This window comes from Amblyomma maculatum, chromosome 3, assembly GCF_055883805.1.
Source record: "Amblyomma maculatum isolate TAMU_Amacu chromosome 3, ASM5588380v1, whole genome shotgun sequence".
Classification (NCBI taxonomy): domain Eukaryota; kingdom Metazoa; phylum Arthropoda; class Arachnida; order Ixodida; family Ixodidae; genus Amblyomma; species Amblyomma maculatum.
In genome coordinates, this window is record NC_139346.1 from 140,522,508 (window position 1) to 140,537,118 (window position 14,611).

General features: G+C 47.8%; 1 protein-coding gene across 2 annotated transcripts in view; it reads left to right on the forward strand.

Annotated features, from left to right (window-relative positions):
- Positions 1-14,611, forward strand: part of LOC146196200 (uncharacterized) — a 77,444-nt gene that overhangs the window by 42,289 nt on the left and 20,544 nt on the right. For both annotated transcript variants that reach the window (XM_084598117.1, XM_084598118.1), the window contains exon 3: positions 3,703-3,788. In XM_084598117.1, the coding sequence (XP_084454243.1) occupies positions 3,703-3,788 (86 nt within the window). The remainder of the gene's footprint in view (positions 1-3,702; positions 3,789-14,611) is intronic.

Below are 14,611 nucleotides of genomic sequence, written 5' to 3' on the forward strand. Positions count from 1 at the left end.
ACCCAGGTCCTTAATTACTTCAAATAAAAATACAACATTCAAAACACACTCTTTCCACTCGCTGGTCCCCAAACCCTCTCACACGGCGCCTGTCTTTGCCTTCCTCTCCCCGGCGTGTTTGCGACGCGACCTTGCAGCTGCCGCCTTTGTGAAAGAAACGCCGCGGGGGATCTGTCTGGAGACTAGGCCATCCAGCCGTCCCGTTCGAGAAAAAAAGGGAGGGGGGGCGCTGTCCCAGAGCAGTGTACAGTCGCCGTCGCTCGGACCCAATGTCTCGCTACACAGCGGGATGCCGCTGGGCTGATTGCCTACTTGGGAGGGCCGAGGGCCGCACATAATGTCGCCTTCTGCAGGACATTTTGTGAGCGCTTGTGGCAGTGCAAAAGGCTTCATTAACGGCGTCTCCCGGCACCCATGCTTGGCGCCACGGTGGGAGATCGCTGAGATTGCTGGACGAGCTGGCCGTAAAGTGGTTCGCAGAAGCGTGCCACTGTTGTTCCCGGCTGATAATTGGATGCGTCTGTCGTTCGCGTCTTGGCGACGCCTCGAGGCGAAAGGACGAAACAAACCAGGCCTCCCGCGCGCCCCGCGAGCCCGCGCCCAAGAAAAGGGTGGGGGGGAAAGGAGAAAAAAAAAACAGCGCTCGTTCCTTGGCCTCGGCGCGTGGGGGGTTCGACCGCCAGCTCGACTCCACGTGCGAGTCGCTTTTCAATGCGGCCTTACAATGGTCCTTACAGAGTCTCGATTAACGTCTTCAATGCGATTTGCTGTGCACTTTTAAGATGTTGAAGCCGCACTTCATAAAAGGTACGTGGCTGCAGGACCACCTCACCAATTGGTGGGAAACAGACGAGCCAGCGCAACCCGTTTAAGGAGACGTCCATCTAATCAAACCCGAAATATTAACAGCTTGCTTTTTGCGTGAGTAAGTCAGGTAGTCGCTGTTATTACCTGGTGAATTGTCAAGCCCAGACTTTTTATGCTCAGACTTTCTTGTAGTGGGGTGCTTGATAGACAGAGATGAATTGGATTTGATGCACGTTTATGGCATTCCCAGCAACTGGTGACCGAATGTGTATGCAGCTATTCTCACAGAAACTTGTAGTATTTTTATAGCCGTAGTTCAGTGTCTAATACTGATATAACCAATATTTGTTATCGTGGATTATGCTAGAAAATACTCACAAGCTTCAGGGCTCTTAATGACAGAAAAGCAGCTTACAATGCAGGTAGCTTCGCAGAAAAAAGAACATCCGCATCAGCCCACTCAGACTGCTTCACGTCATATATTGTTCACACCTTTCAGTAGGAGAGCCATCTACTGCTTTTGATGGATAAGATATGTCTGAACAAACTGACGTGCCACGGGGTTTCCATCATCTGTAAAAACGTTTTTCCATAAGCCTGTTAGCCGGTACTGACAGCACAGGAGACATGGAGATGATTTCGCCGTCGCTGAATTCTTCATTGTCTCAACTGCTTCCTTAGCATGAGAGAATTCTCGTTCTAAACCCGGCGTCATCATGATCATATATCATGAAGACACCTATTTAGGCCGCACTGTTGAGCAGACAGTCCATCCAATTGCCGGTTAATCCTCGGCACAAGGATATTGCCGATAATGTCGTCTCTGGATGAATTGCACGATGCTGCCAGGCTTATGCGAGCGCGCGACAACTGCGGATTTCAATTTCTAAATTCACGACCGCTTCGTCCCCCTCCCTTGGTACCATTCCTTACGCGTTGCACATGCACAGTACAAGACCCGCAGCATGGTGAGCGGTAGTTTTCCACCGGCGACGAACCGGTGCCGGGTGAATTCCTGTTCACTGACCGGGCCAATCTGTATCGCTAACGAGCAGCACCGCGGCAGCTGCAGGAATCTCCTTCACGCGCTCCTGCTCACGTCAGTGATCAGCTGTAGGTCATTCTTCTGTACAGGTGACACCATGATTACGGATGATTGCTTGAACGGTCAACGGTGGACACGAGCTCTCCGAACGCTTCAATAATACCAAAAGTTGTTAACTATTTTCTTGTGCAGTTGGTTCGAACAGCGTAATTGTTTGTTCGCACCGAATTTGAATCGTTTTATTGTAATAGGATCAGTTTGGACTTAATGCACCTGAAGTAGGCGTATTCTGTTCGAGAGTGCTTCTCTCGTGATTGTTAGAGAGTTGGCAAGTAAATAAACACCTAAAATTGCATTCATATCTGTCAAACAATGCTGCCCTTCTCGCTTGTTGCCACTCATGTCCAAACATAAAAGAAAATTTACCAAGAGAGTTCTACAGTTGCACGCTCATTGAGAATGTGTAAACTTCTACCAAACGTAAGAAGTCAGATATGCAGGTATGCACTAATATGTCCCTTTCTTTCCGTAGCAGACCCAAAGAGGACGGTAATTTTCACACAGCACTATTACTATTGTATTAGTTGACTCCTACATGTGTCGTTGGTATTGAGGGAAGTAAGGTTTAACCTGGTCCCTTCAAATTCATCATATTACTAACTCAGGTAATCAATTTGTAAGGTTTTCTTGGCATAGCAATAATTTAGCTCCCGTTCCTTAAACTTCTTGCGTGCTTACCAATGGTACGTCCAAGACCGCAAGTTTTGCTTGTGCGGCGCACATCCTCTAGAATGTATACTCTCTTCAGCAAGATTGACGCCGTTCATAATGTTATACCAGATTCATTTGATCTAGTTAGTCTTGCAAGAATACTGTTTCTCCACTAAAATACCAACCCCATCTCCGCGCACTAGCCTGTTGCCGCAAAACCACCCGTCTCTCTGTGTACAATTGATTTTATCGCACAGTTAACCACAAATTTCTCCCATCACACGCGCTCATCGAGATTCCCACACTACCCACATCAATGTCTTTTACCTCGAGCAGCATTTTACCATTTCAGCAGCATTTTCCGCTCAAAAACAAAAGCACGGTGGTTTTGGACAGCTGGTTGTAATCCATGGTGAAAACATTCGCAGCACAAATGAGACGTAGACAGAGGCACAGTGAACAAACAAGACATAATAGGTGTCTGTTTTCTCTTAAAATAGCCAATGACTGCAACGACCTTCCATCTGAAGTGGCGATCATCAATCGTCAATCCCTCCACTCAAATATGCCATAAAAGACCTATAAATAACACAATGTTTTCCCGCCCACACCTTCTTTAATTCCGCTTGCCTACCTTTGAGGAATAATTGGGTAATTTGGTAAGCTTCAAACAGTTTAACGTCGCAAAGCGACTCAGGCTGTGAGAGATGTTGTAGTCGAGGGCTCCGGAACTTTCTACCACCTAGGGCTTTTTAAAATTCGCCGACATTGCACAGCACACAGGCGTCTTGTTTTTCGCCTCCACCGGAAGACGGACGCCGCGGACGGGTTTCGATCCTGCATTGGGCACAGCAGTCGAACGCCCTAACCAATGAACCGCCACGACGAGGCAAAGAATAAATAAACTGCCGTGTTCGCACGGAAGACTATATGTGACCATTAGTTGCAGCATACACGCCTCGAACAACCGGTTAAATGATTCGCCTTTCTTTCGCAGGTAAAAATTTTGTAGTAGACTCGTTGCTGAAAACAGACAATTTTTGCGTCACGAGAGTTTAATTGCAATGTTAAAATTATAAGGGGAAGGGGGAAGGTAGAATTACTTTTTCAGGACAGTGTGAACATACTTTTGTTTCCAGGGCTGCCAAGATGTACATGGCCTCTGTGAAGAAGGGTGAATCTGACGTACTGCAGTATAAGCCTGCTGATGACGAAGTCGTCACTGGTATGACTAAGACAAGTACTCTTTTATTATGCATAAAACTCCTGCTTCGGTGTATCAAAAGAATAAAATAAGAAACGGAAGTCTCCTACGCCTATTACATTCCTTTCTAAGATAGTAGACTTTGCCCGAGTAAAATAACAGTGTGTGACACGGAAATAAAATCACAATTTAACTCGGCGGCAGTATCTTTAGCACGGCTTTAAGAGCTGCGATTGTATACGCCGGAGCCCATATTTTATTGATAAGGTTTTATACAGGTGGAACAGAATGTAGAGGTGCTCAAGTCGGCATTAATAGCTTTCCAGAAGCGAAACAAAAAGTCTCGCCGCTGTGGCACATTGGTTGGGTCGCTTAGGAACTCAGGAGGGCGACTCCTAGTCACTGCCGGCTGCGGCGGCGGTGTTTCGAAGAAGGCGAAAAGCAAGGCTCTTCTGTACTGTACGATGTTAGAGCACGTTAAAGATGCCCATGCTGTCGAGGTATCTGGCTTTCCAGTATACGGCAAACCTTATAGCTTCAGTCGCTTTGGGATGTCAAGCCCCATAATCTAATTGAACCCAAGCCAAAGCGCATTAGGCCGCGTTATGAAGACATCACCAGCGTTGCTCTTCAACGTCTAGTGTGGAAAACAAAACATTTGCTAGGACGTTACCCGCCGCGGTGGTGCAGTGGTAAGACGCCCGACTACTGTGCTAGAGTACCCGGGTTTGATCCCGACCGCGGCGGCTGCGTTTTGATGGAGGCGAAACGAAGTGGCGTCCGTGTGCTGTGAGATGTCAGCGCACGTTAAAGATCCCCAGGTGGTCGAAATTACTCCGCAGCCCTTCGGCTGCGGCGGCGGTGTTTTGAAGGAAGCGAAAGACAAGGCTCTTTCTTCTGTACTGTACGATATCAGAGCACGTTCAACATCCTCATGCTGTCGAGGTATCCGGCTTTCCAGTATACGGCAAACCTTATAGCTTGAGTGTCTTTGGGATGTCAAGCCCCATAAACTAATTGAACCCAAGCCAAAGCGCACTAGGCCGCGCTGTGAAGACATCATCAGCGTTGCTCCTTCAAAGTCCAGTGCGGACCCCGCCGGGGTGGTGCAGTGGTAAGACGCCCGACTACTGTCCGGTATACCCGGGTTCGAACCCGACCTCGGCGGCTGCGTTTTGATGGAGTCGAAACGAAGAGGCGTCAGTGTGCTGTGCGATGTCAGCGCACGGTAAAGATCCCCAGGTGGTCGAAATTACTCCTCAGCCCTCCACTACCAACGTTACTAGAACAAACTCAGTTTCACAGCTCCCCACACCGCCCAGTGGAGGAGCGTGTCTCAAGTGGCGGTCGCGAGATCTAGCGGCGCTGCGGTCGACTCTTGCTCCTTCCCGGGCGCGTTGTCTGCTACACGCGGCGTGGAAGCATGGAGCGGCTAGCGCACAAATAGTTTTAGCGAACTGCGTTTGCGCTCTACATGGCTGCAGTAAAATTATAACTAAATTACGAAAGCTTTGGCTTCGAAGCTAAGTGTTACCTGGGAGACCGCGTTTATGTTATGCGAAATTTCCTCATTAATGCCATGAAACAAATCTGACAACACCGTCGACTTGCTCACCAACGCTGTTCGTTGCTTTGCCCACTGGCTTCTGTTTTGTAGCGGGTATTCCAGTAATGATTAGACGAAGATTCAATGCCAGCGAACGGCCTACGTCGTTGTCTAATCAGAACCTCTGTTCTTAGTGTCCTTTTTTTGAGGTCTGACGCAGAATAGCGATCCGTTAGCATTTCTAAGAAAAAGTTTTGTTGCTTATCTTATACAAGAAAGTAGGATGGGTGGAGTTAATTAGCGAATCAACTGAGAAAGGATTCAGCGGGAATGAACATAAGCAGTGCAAAATCAAATAACTGAACAAACACGAGTCCCTATGAGCGTAAAGGACGGGCTTGATGGCTCTGGCAGGCCGTGACCTAACATCTCGAGTTGTTTGATGTCACAAGATCATGTAACATGGCCATCAAGTTGGAAGGGGCTGCCAACTCAGGCTTTGCTTTTGAGATGGGAAGGGGCATAATCCAGCCTTCGAGGAGCTGTTAGCCAGCCTTGTATCCCTCGTTAGACACACTGCCCTTACAAGCATGTTTGTATTCCTTGGTTAAATCGGTTTTTTTTTTTTATTTATGTCAGGTCTTTCACATCATGTGGCATCTTATGCCTGTGTGCTACTGGCTATTCATGCTACAATTGTAGACACAAATAAAAGGTTTCTGCTTTAGCGAGTAGATTGATTGATTTATAGGAAGGGAAAGGCACAGTAACTGTCTCAGTTGTTTTATTTGGGCACCTCAACCGCGCCGTAAGGTATGGAAGGAGGTGGGAGTGAAAGTAGAAAGAGAGAAAGAGGAGCCGTAGTGGAGTGCTGCGGAGTAATTTCGACCACCTCGAGATCTTTAACGTGCGCTGACGTCGCACAGCACATGAACACCTCTTGGTTTCGCCTTCATCGAAACGCAGCCACCGAGGTCGTGTTCGAACCCGCGTACTCCGTGTTGAGCAGTAGCCGACGAAACCCGAGAGCTGCTAACAAACACAGTCTTTATTCGAGCTCGGCATAAGCCGAACTGCGCCGCACAAGCCGCACCGAAGCTGCCACTCGCTCCGCAAGCGCACAGCAGCGCCCCCCAGGCTATCCAAGACTAGCCACTGCAAGTGGCTACTGCCTACTACAACATCTCCCCTGACAGAGAAACAGTCTCTTTGGTGGAATGACGCAACGTCCACACTTTGTGTGCTGGTGGGAGGCGTCAGCGCAAGCTGTGTGTGAATCTCTTGGTGAAACTGAAATCTCCGGGAGCGTTCAGTCAGTGCCGTCACCTTCATATGTGTCTTCACTTCATTTATTAATACTGTCAGCCACCATAAGGGGTTGTAACAGGAGCGGAAAATACAAAACGAAAAAATGAGCAATATAGAACACGATGAAAATCAATAGTCAATCAAAAATTGTCTCTGAATGCACACACAAACAAAACAAAAATGAATTACACAGAAATCGGAACAACAGCCATCGTACACAACAGCAATAGAACCTCATCACCCTGTGGTAGTGCCATGCCTCATGTAGAGATGCCTCATAGACGTCTTTATTTTCTCGCTTCTCTTCCGCAGGCTTGAGAAAAGGGAAAAGATTGGTCCAATTTCGCCGCACAGTGCCGTCTCCGGTGCCAACCGTAAACGATCTAGGTTCTCCCGAGGGTGCCACCACGGTCCCTTTTCGCTTTAAGTCCGTCACCCATACATCATCCCCTTCCAGAAGGTCGGGAAGTTGCCGCACGCCATGTCGTCTATCGTAGTTTCTTCGCTGCTGTTCGCGGTATTGGGTTTCAAAATCCCTGTGTTTAAGTGATCTCTGCCAAATGGGGAACAAGCAAGTTCAGAGGGGTTGTAGGCATTTTTCAATAGAGTCGCCCTGTAGGATAAGAAGGTGTACGGGTCTTGAGTCTTCTTCATTGAAGTTTTGATAATTTTCACAACAGCCTCGACGGGTCCGTTGCCCTGAGGGTAGTATGGACTTGATGTGATGTGTTTGAATTCGTATTCTTGAGCAAATTTGGTGAAGTCAGAGGACGAGAACTGCGGACCATTGTCGGCGACCACCACCTCTGGAATGCCATGTCGGGCAAAAATTGATTTGCAGTGATTTATCACTGCACTCGATGACAGCTTCTCTAGACGAGTCAGTTCCGGGTATCTAGAGTAGTGATTACTCACAATCAACCACCAGTGGCTATTGAACAAGGAAAGGTACATTGCAACTCTCTGACATGGTCCTGACGGAAACTCAGTGCTCTGAAGGGGAATTTTACGGTTGCTGGACGTCTTGACACATTCTTGACAATGCTTTACGGTGGTTTTGATGTCTTTGGGCACTGTAGGCCACCAAACAGTTCTTTGTGCGGGCTTGTGTCTTCGTGATGCCGAAGTGACCATCATGCAAAAGGCGCAAAATTTCTTTCCTGCACGTGAGTGCCACCACCACACGTGTTGCGTAGAGTAGCAAATCATCTTCTACGGTGAGCTGTTGATGATGCTCGTAGAAAGCCTTACGTCCAGGGACAAATCTTGTCGGGAAGGCCAGTCTTTTGCGCAATATTCTAGGAGATATCTGAACACGCGATCTGATTTCTGGGCTTCTTTTAGCCACTGAAGGCAGTGCTGCTTGATGGGAATAGTTGTCCTCATGCAGCGGATGAAAGCTTCGACATCGCTCTCTAGCTCTGTCGCCAGTCTCCTGTAAAGGTGCTCTAGAAAGAATGTCGGCCATGAGGAGGTCTTTCCCAGTGACGTATGTCACTTCGGCCTGATACCTCATCATTCGCATTTTAAGCCTTTCCAGCCGTGGTGTAAGGTCATCAAGACGTTTTTGCATAAATATAGATACCAACGGCTTGTGGTTTGTTTCGAGTATGAATGACTTGCCAACAACATAGTCCTTGAACTTTCCGCAAGCCCAAACCAAGGCAAGAACCTCTCTCTCTATTTGAGCGTATCGTTTTTCAGTGTCAGATAGAAGCCGGGAGGCATAGGCGATGACTGAAAACTTACCACTCGTCTGTTTCTGTCGAGTCACTGCTTCCCGTCCAAAAGAAGCGTCTGCACTGATGACTGTCTCCTTAGCAGGATCGTACACCCCTCGCAGTGGACGAGATGAAAGTAGCTGTTTCCATTTGTCGAACGCTTGCTGTTGAGGAACGTCCCAAACAAAGTCCTGCTTTTTTGACAGCAAGCAAGTAAGCGGCTGGAGCAAGTCCGCAAGTTTGGGAACAATTCGGGCGAGATATGTAGCCATTCCGAGCATCATTTGCAACTCGCTTCTGTTAGTTGGACTGTTCATTTTTAATATGGCTGCAACCTTTTTCTCGTCGGGTCTGATTCCGTGCTGGTCAAGTTTGTGACCTAGGAATGTCAGCTGATCGAGGTGAAACAGGCACTTGTTCTCGTTTAACGTGACACCTGCTTCTTTTAGTCGTTGAAAAACGATGCGAAGTGTCTCGTCGTGCTCTGTTTCGTCTGAGCCCAGATAAGAATGCCGTCCATATGGCACATCACTCTGTTGACGCCTTCCGAAATATTTGGCATCTGCTTCTTGAAGTGCTCGGGAGCGGACGCGATGCCAAACGGTAGCCTGTTGAAGGAAAACCTCCCGAATGGCGTGATGAAGGTAGTGAACTTCTTGCTGCCTTCACTTAGCGGTATCTGCCAGAACCCTGAATTGGAATTAAGCTTTGAAAACACCTTTGCTCTGTGAAGTAGCCCGAGTGTATGCTCGACTGACGAGATTGGATGTAACTCTCTCAGAACATGACAATTGAATTCAGTGAAGTCCACGCAGATTCTAACATCACCGGTTGGATTTTGGACTACCATCATAGGCCTGCACCATTCAGTCGGCTCATCCACAAGTGAAATGACGCCAATTTTCATTGCAAACGCAATACTACTTTGACTTTCAAGCCTTTGCGGTGCGACGGCGGTCCACATGAAGTGATCTTTCGCATGACCTGTGTGACGTCACGCCTCAAAGCTGGCCGACCAACTCGCGCTGTCCGTGAGAGACGGTGGTGCGCATGAACGGCGGCCTAACTCCTGCTCTCTCCGCCAGGAGCGCCACAGGTGTTTTGACGTCACGCCTCAAAGCTGTGCGACCAACTCACGCCATCCGTGAGAGACGGCGGTGCGCATGAACGGCGACCTAACTCCCGCTCTCTCCGCCAGAAGCGCCACAGGTGTTGACGTTATACAGCTGTATGACAGTACAATTGATAATGGCGGTGCATTTAGTTGATAATAATGATGAAAGCAAACGTAATGCACCGTATGCAGCACCAAAACTCCAGCTTTCGTATTTCTGCAGTGTAGATTCCACAGTGCTCTTAATTTTTTTTTTTCATTCGCTGCAGTTCAAGCCTTGTTTTCTCGTAGAGTGAAATTGGTATGCGGCGAGGGGAGATCAAAGCAAATGGTTTCACTCCTTCGCGCAAGCAAATGCGGTGCTCTCTCTGCAGCTTGCCGAGTCCTTGAAACAGAAAAGGAAATTCGCATCTTAGGCTCACCTTCTTTGCGAAGGCGCTGACGAAGGTTAGCAACTGCAAATCATGACGGCGGGCTTGCCGAGTAGGGAAGTGTGGACATCTTCCAGGATGTAGACGTCTTGCAGCGTTTCAAATCCACGATAGGAGAGTAGAAGACGTCTACGCCTTTGGCTGAGAGAAGTCTCCCATCAGGACCGTAAAGCTGACGCGGAGCACACGACAACGGAGGCTGATGTCGAATCATGCTGAAAGTCGCGGAAGGGATGACAGACTCGTCGGCGCCTGTGTCGGTCTTGAATTTGACGGGTTGGCCTTCTACGAGGACAGTCGTCTCCCGTGTCGATGTATCGAAGGACGAGACCCTTCCAAGAAATGCATGTTTGCTGTCGGTTCCCGTTGCTTCAACGATGTCAACCCGGCTTGACATGCAGACAGATGCGTAATGGCCCTTCTTGTGGCAGCACTTGCATACATGTGACCGCGCTGGGCATAGTGAACGCGGGTGTCGGCCTTTTCCACACCAACAACACGATGTCAGAACGTCGTCAGGTGCACGTAGATATGGCCTTGGTTCAGACTGCGATCGCCCGTCGTTGTCATGAGTACCGTTTGTAGGATGCTTGACTTGCTGCCTTCCTGTTGCAACTTTGTTTACGGCCAGTGTTTCTGGGTCAAGCTCCGCTTGCTGTTGACGTACGCTTTCGGCCTGCTTGATGGACTCGAGTGCCTTCTGAAGGGTAATATCAGCATCAAGTTGCAGTCTCGCAGACAACTTCTTATCTTGAATGCCGACGACCAGCCTGTCTCGAACCAGTTCCTCTCAGAGGGTGTCATACTCGCAATGGAAAGCGTGTGAAGCGCAGTCAGGAGGTCTTCCACGGATTCACCGTCATGTTGACCCTCGTGTTGAAGCGTGCCCGTTTAAAGATCACATTTCGCCGCGTAATGAAGTAATTGTCGAACTGCTTCAGGACAGCCGCTAAGTTCGTGGCGTTCTCTTCGGAGAGTGAATGTTCCGAAAACGTCCCCGGCCTGGTCGACCATCATGTAAAGGAGCATCTACCTGGTGTGACGCTAACTTTTCGCAGAGAGACTAGAAGCCGTGTAAAAACGCTCGAACCGCTTCCTCCATTTCGGCACTCGGCAGGCGTCGTGAAGCAGAAGGCCTCGGGCGGCTGAATGACGAAGGATGCTATATGCCGGCCGCGTAGTCCAGGCCGTAAACGCTGCTTTGACGTTTGCTGACGTAGAAGGGGTGCCCGTGCGACAGGAAGGGGCCCCGGGCTTGCATACTGTGGTAGTCGCGTTACTTCTGACCCCATGTTGAGCTGTAGCCAACGAAGCCCGAAGGCTGCTAATAAACACAGTCTTTATTCGAGCCCGGCGTAAGCCTAACTGCGCCGCACGAGTCGCGCCGAAGCTGCCGCTAACTTCCGCGAGTACACAGCAGCGCCCCCCAGGCTATCCAAGACTAACCAGTGCAAGTGGCTACTGCCTACTACAACACACCGACACAGTAGTCGAGCGTCTTACCACTGTACCACCCCGGACGAGTGAATGGGCGCGAACGACGATCCGCAAGCGGAGCCGGCAAAGGAGAGACATTGCACTGTCGCGTCACGCCTTTGAAGATGAATCTTAAGTGTCTCCAGGTCACCGGTATTTAATTACTCTATTTTTTATGCACTTGTATGTTTGTAAGTTTTGTTAAACAATATATTTTATAAATATATTTTTTAAATAAAGCAATGCGAAAGCTCATGTTTTTGAAACGAGCCCTGCGGTATTCCACAAAGGAAGCCAAGCTTTTGGCCTAGATAACAATCATTCGCCCAATTCTAGAATACGCAAGCGTTGCATGGTTCCCGCATACGCAAGATCACATAACCACGCTTGAGGCTGTCCAGCGAAAAGGTGTGTGCTTTATCTACAACAGATATAGGCGTACCGACTCGCCGACGCAGATGCTGTCTGAAATCGGGCGTGATACGCTAGCTAGTCGTGTGACGTTTCACAGGCTGAAGTTTCTGTATATGCTCTTGCATAACAAGTTTAAAGTTGGTTTTGACACTTACATTACCTTCAACACATCCAGAGAAACGCGTCACGAGAAAAAACTCACACTAGAAGAATATTTCTGTGCAAATAACACGTTTATGTTTTCCTTTTTCCCGCTAGCTGTACGAGAGTGGAACTTTCTAGGCGGTACGGTGACTGCACAGCCAACAGTCCAGAAAATCTTAGAAATGGTTGGCAAAAGTGTGTTGTCAGAAAACAAGACCTAATGTTCATATTTCTTTCCCATTCCGGGAGCTTTCTGTATTTTTACAATCTTATGAACATGTACAATGTGAAAGGGTGATGGTGTTTGATGCGTTTTTGTATTCTTTGTATCCTTTTTCTAGTGCATTGTCACATTGTCTGAATATTTTCCAGTGCTCTTATATTTTTTTTTTCACAATGTTATGCCTTGTCGACTACTTGTCTGCAACAAAAAACAAACTCACTCCTGTAAAAATCCCTGAAGGATTTTACAGGAGTATTTTAAATAAAAATATTTTAAAGCAGTATTTTTAAATAAAAAAGTAAATAAAACAAAATTTTTAACTTCGGGTTTTAAATAAAGCTATCATTTTAGCAAAGCTTCGACTTAGTTTTGAAGTACTGACAAAACTTTTAAACCTCATAATTCACGACTTTAAATTTAGTAAAAGCTTGAAACTTTTGTTTCAATTCCCGTGGTACAAGAAAGAGTTAAAAGACTAGTTTTTCTTTCATGCAGGTACTTATAGAAGAGACACAGATTCGTAGTTCAGTGCAGCTAAGGGTCTTGTGAGTCGGTTGGGATGGCATGTTGTAGTGACGCGACAGCGGTAAATTCCTCGCTCTCCATAAATTCTGGAGTCGGCGTCGTGAGTGATAAATCTCGAGTATGTCTCTGGCAGGTAGTATTTGGCAGATGGCATATAACGAGTACCTGATTGGTCGACGGATAGTATGATCTCACGAGACCACATGAGGTATGGGCGAGTACACAACTAAGATAGCTCCTTAGAGATGAGAATCTAAATTAGGAGTCGCTTGCATCCTGACAGAAAACGCTATCTGTAAGCCATGCAGACACGTTCCTAAGGCCTACTTAAAGTGGGGCCTTACGTGCATGGCGTGTGTAGTTGCCATCATGTAGCGTATGATTTTAGCTAATCAGTGCTTTGAGACAAGAGAGGCGAATAGAGAGAACTAGAGCCGACTGGCAAAACGCATATACAAGAATGTAGATGTACAATCGGAATCGCCGAAGGAAGCCATTCAAGCTGTCGCATCATATCCTTAATGGCGAGGCTCAAAGGCAACTCGGCTATTTTTACATATCCAAATATTTAAAATAGACTTTAAGTCTTCGTGGTGGTCTCGTATCCCTAATTATCAAATGTTCCTCCTGAACGCGGTAGGTTTTTCTGACCGAATTTTCAAGATACACTTTCACTGACCCAAGCCATAGCGCGTAATCGAGCGATGTCTACAGACCGCCTACTGCTGCTGATGTCAAAGGTTGGCCGTGCGTGTGTGAGGCCGAAGTTTTGCATGTTAGTGTCGTGGTATCTGCGCATGCTTACGCAGATCTAGCTTCCTGGTACAGCTTGATGTGATGTATGGGTCACGCGACCTTGCGCTACCAAGTGGTAAATTTCCTCAGCGATGACAGCGGACGTCATGTCGAACAACCGGCTTAGACACATGGAGGGAGCACAAAACACGACGATACAGGCGCATAAGAGCAAAGCCTGGTTCATGGCTAAGAAACCGTGGAATATCCTGGGTGGAAGAGTGTGCTGCCACTGTGTCACGCCCCTTCCCCTCCCTCCTCCGAGCTTTACCGTAGCTTGGAAAACGAAGAATAAATGTAGTAGGCTCTAGCCCGCGCAACTCTCAGTAGGCTTCAGTCAGTGTCACAGTGCTAGGACATACAGTTCTAACGTTGACCGAATTTAGCTGGGACACCTGGTATATACCAGGTGCTTCAGGGAAGCCGGCCACTTTGTTTTTTTATAAATAGCCCTTTGGAATAATAAAAATGCTCCGGCACCAGAAACGTGTCAATGTCGGCAGCCATTTGAAATCAGAGCAATAATGTTAACAGGTAAATTGGTTAGCTAAAAATTAAGATCTAACCTTGTATGTATAACATGCGTCTAGTTGCAATTATACACTTGTAGGTGGTCATTTGAAATATTCTTACTATATTTAGACATTTGAAAATGGGATTTTGTCGGTTCTGTGGCTCAACAAATTATGGCTACCCCATGCCTAATGGGGCGCCCTTTCGGAAAAGCCATGCTCGAAACCCAAATTCAGCGCCGTCAATCAATGACGCAAGTCCCACATGACCTTTTCGATCCCGCGTGAGCTGGGGTGCTCATCGCTGCTGGCCGCTGGTGCCTACGCCGTACAGAGAAGAGCCCGTTGCACTTATGCCAGACCGCCTGCACTGAGAGCGGCCCTATAGAGCACGGCTTTTTGAGCGAATACTCTACTTCTGCCCAACCAAGGGTTTCGTCCCGCTCCAAATGAGTGACCCTGAAACCAGACCAAAGTGAAAACAAGCGCACATTTCAAGAATAACATAGTATGCAATGTTCTACCACTATAGAAGGGAATGGAAAGGCGCAGGCTTTGTCAGGCTTCTCGGTGGACACTTGAAGCGCACTCTAAGGGAAGGAACACGGTGGGATAGACAAAAGAAAGAGGGAACG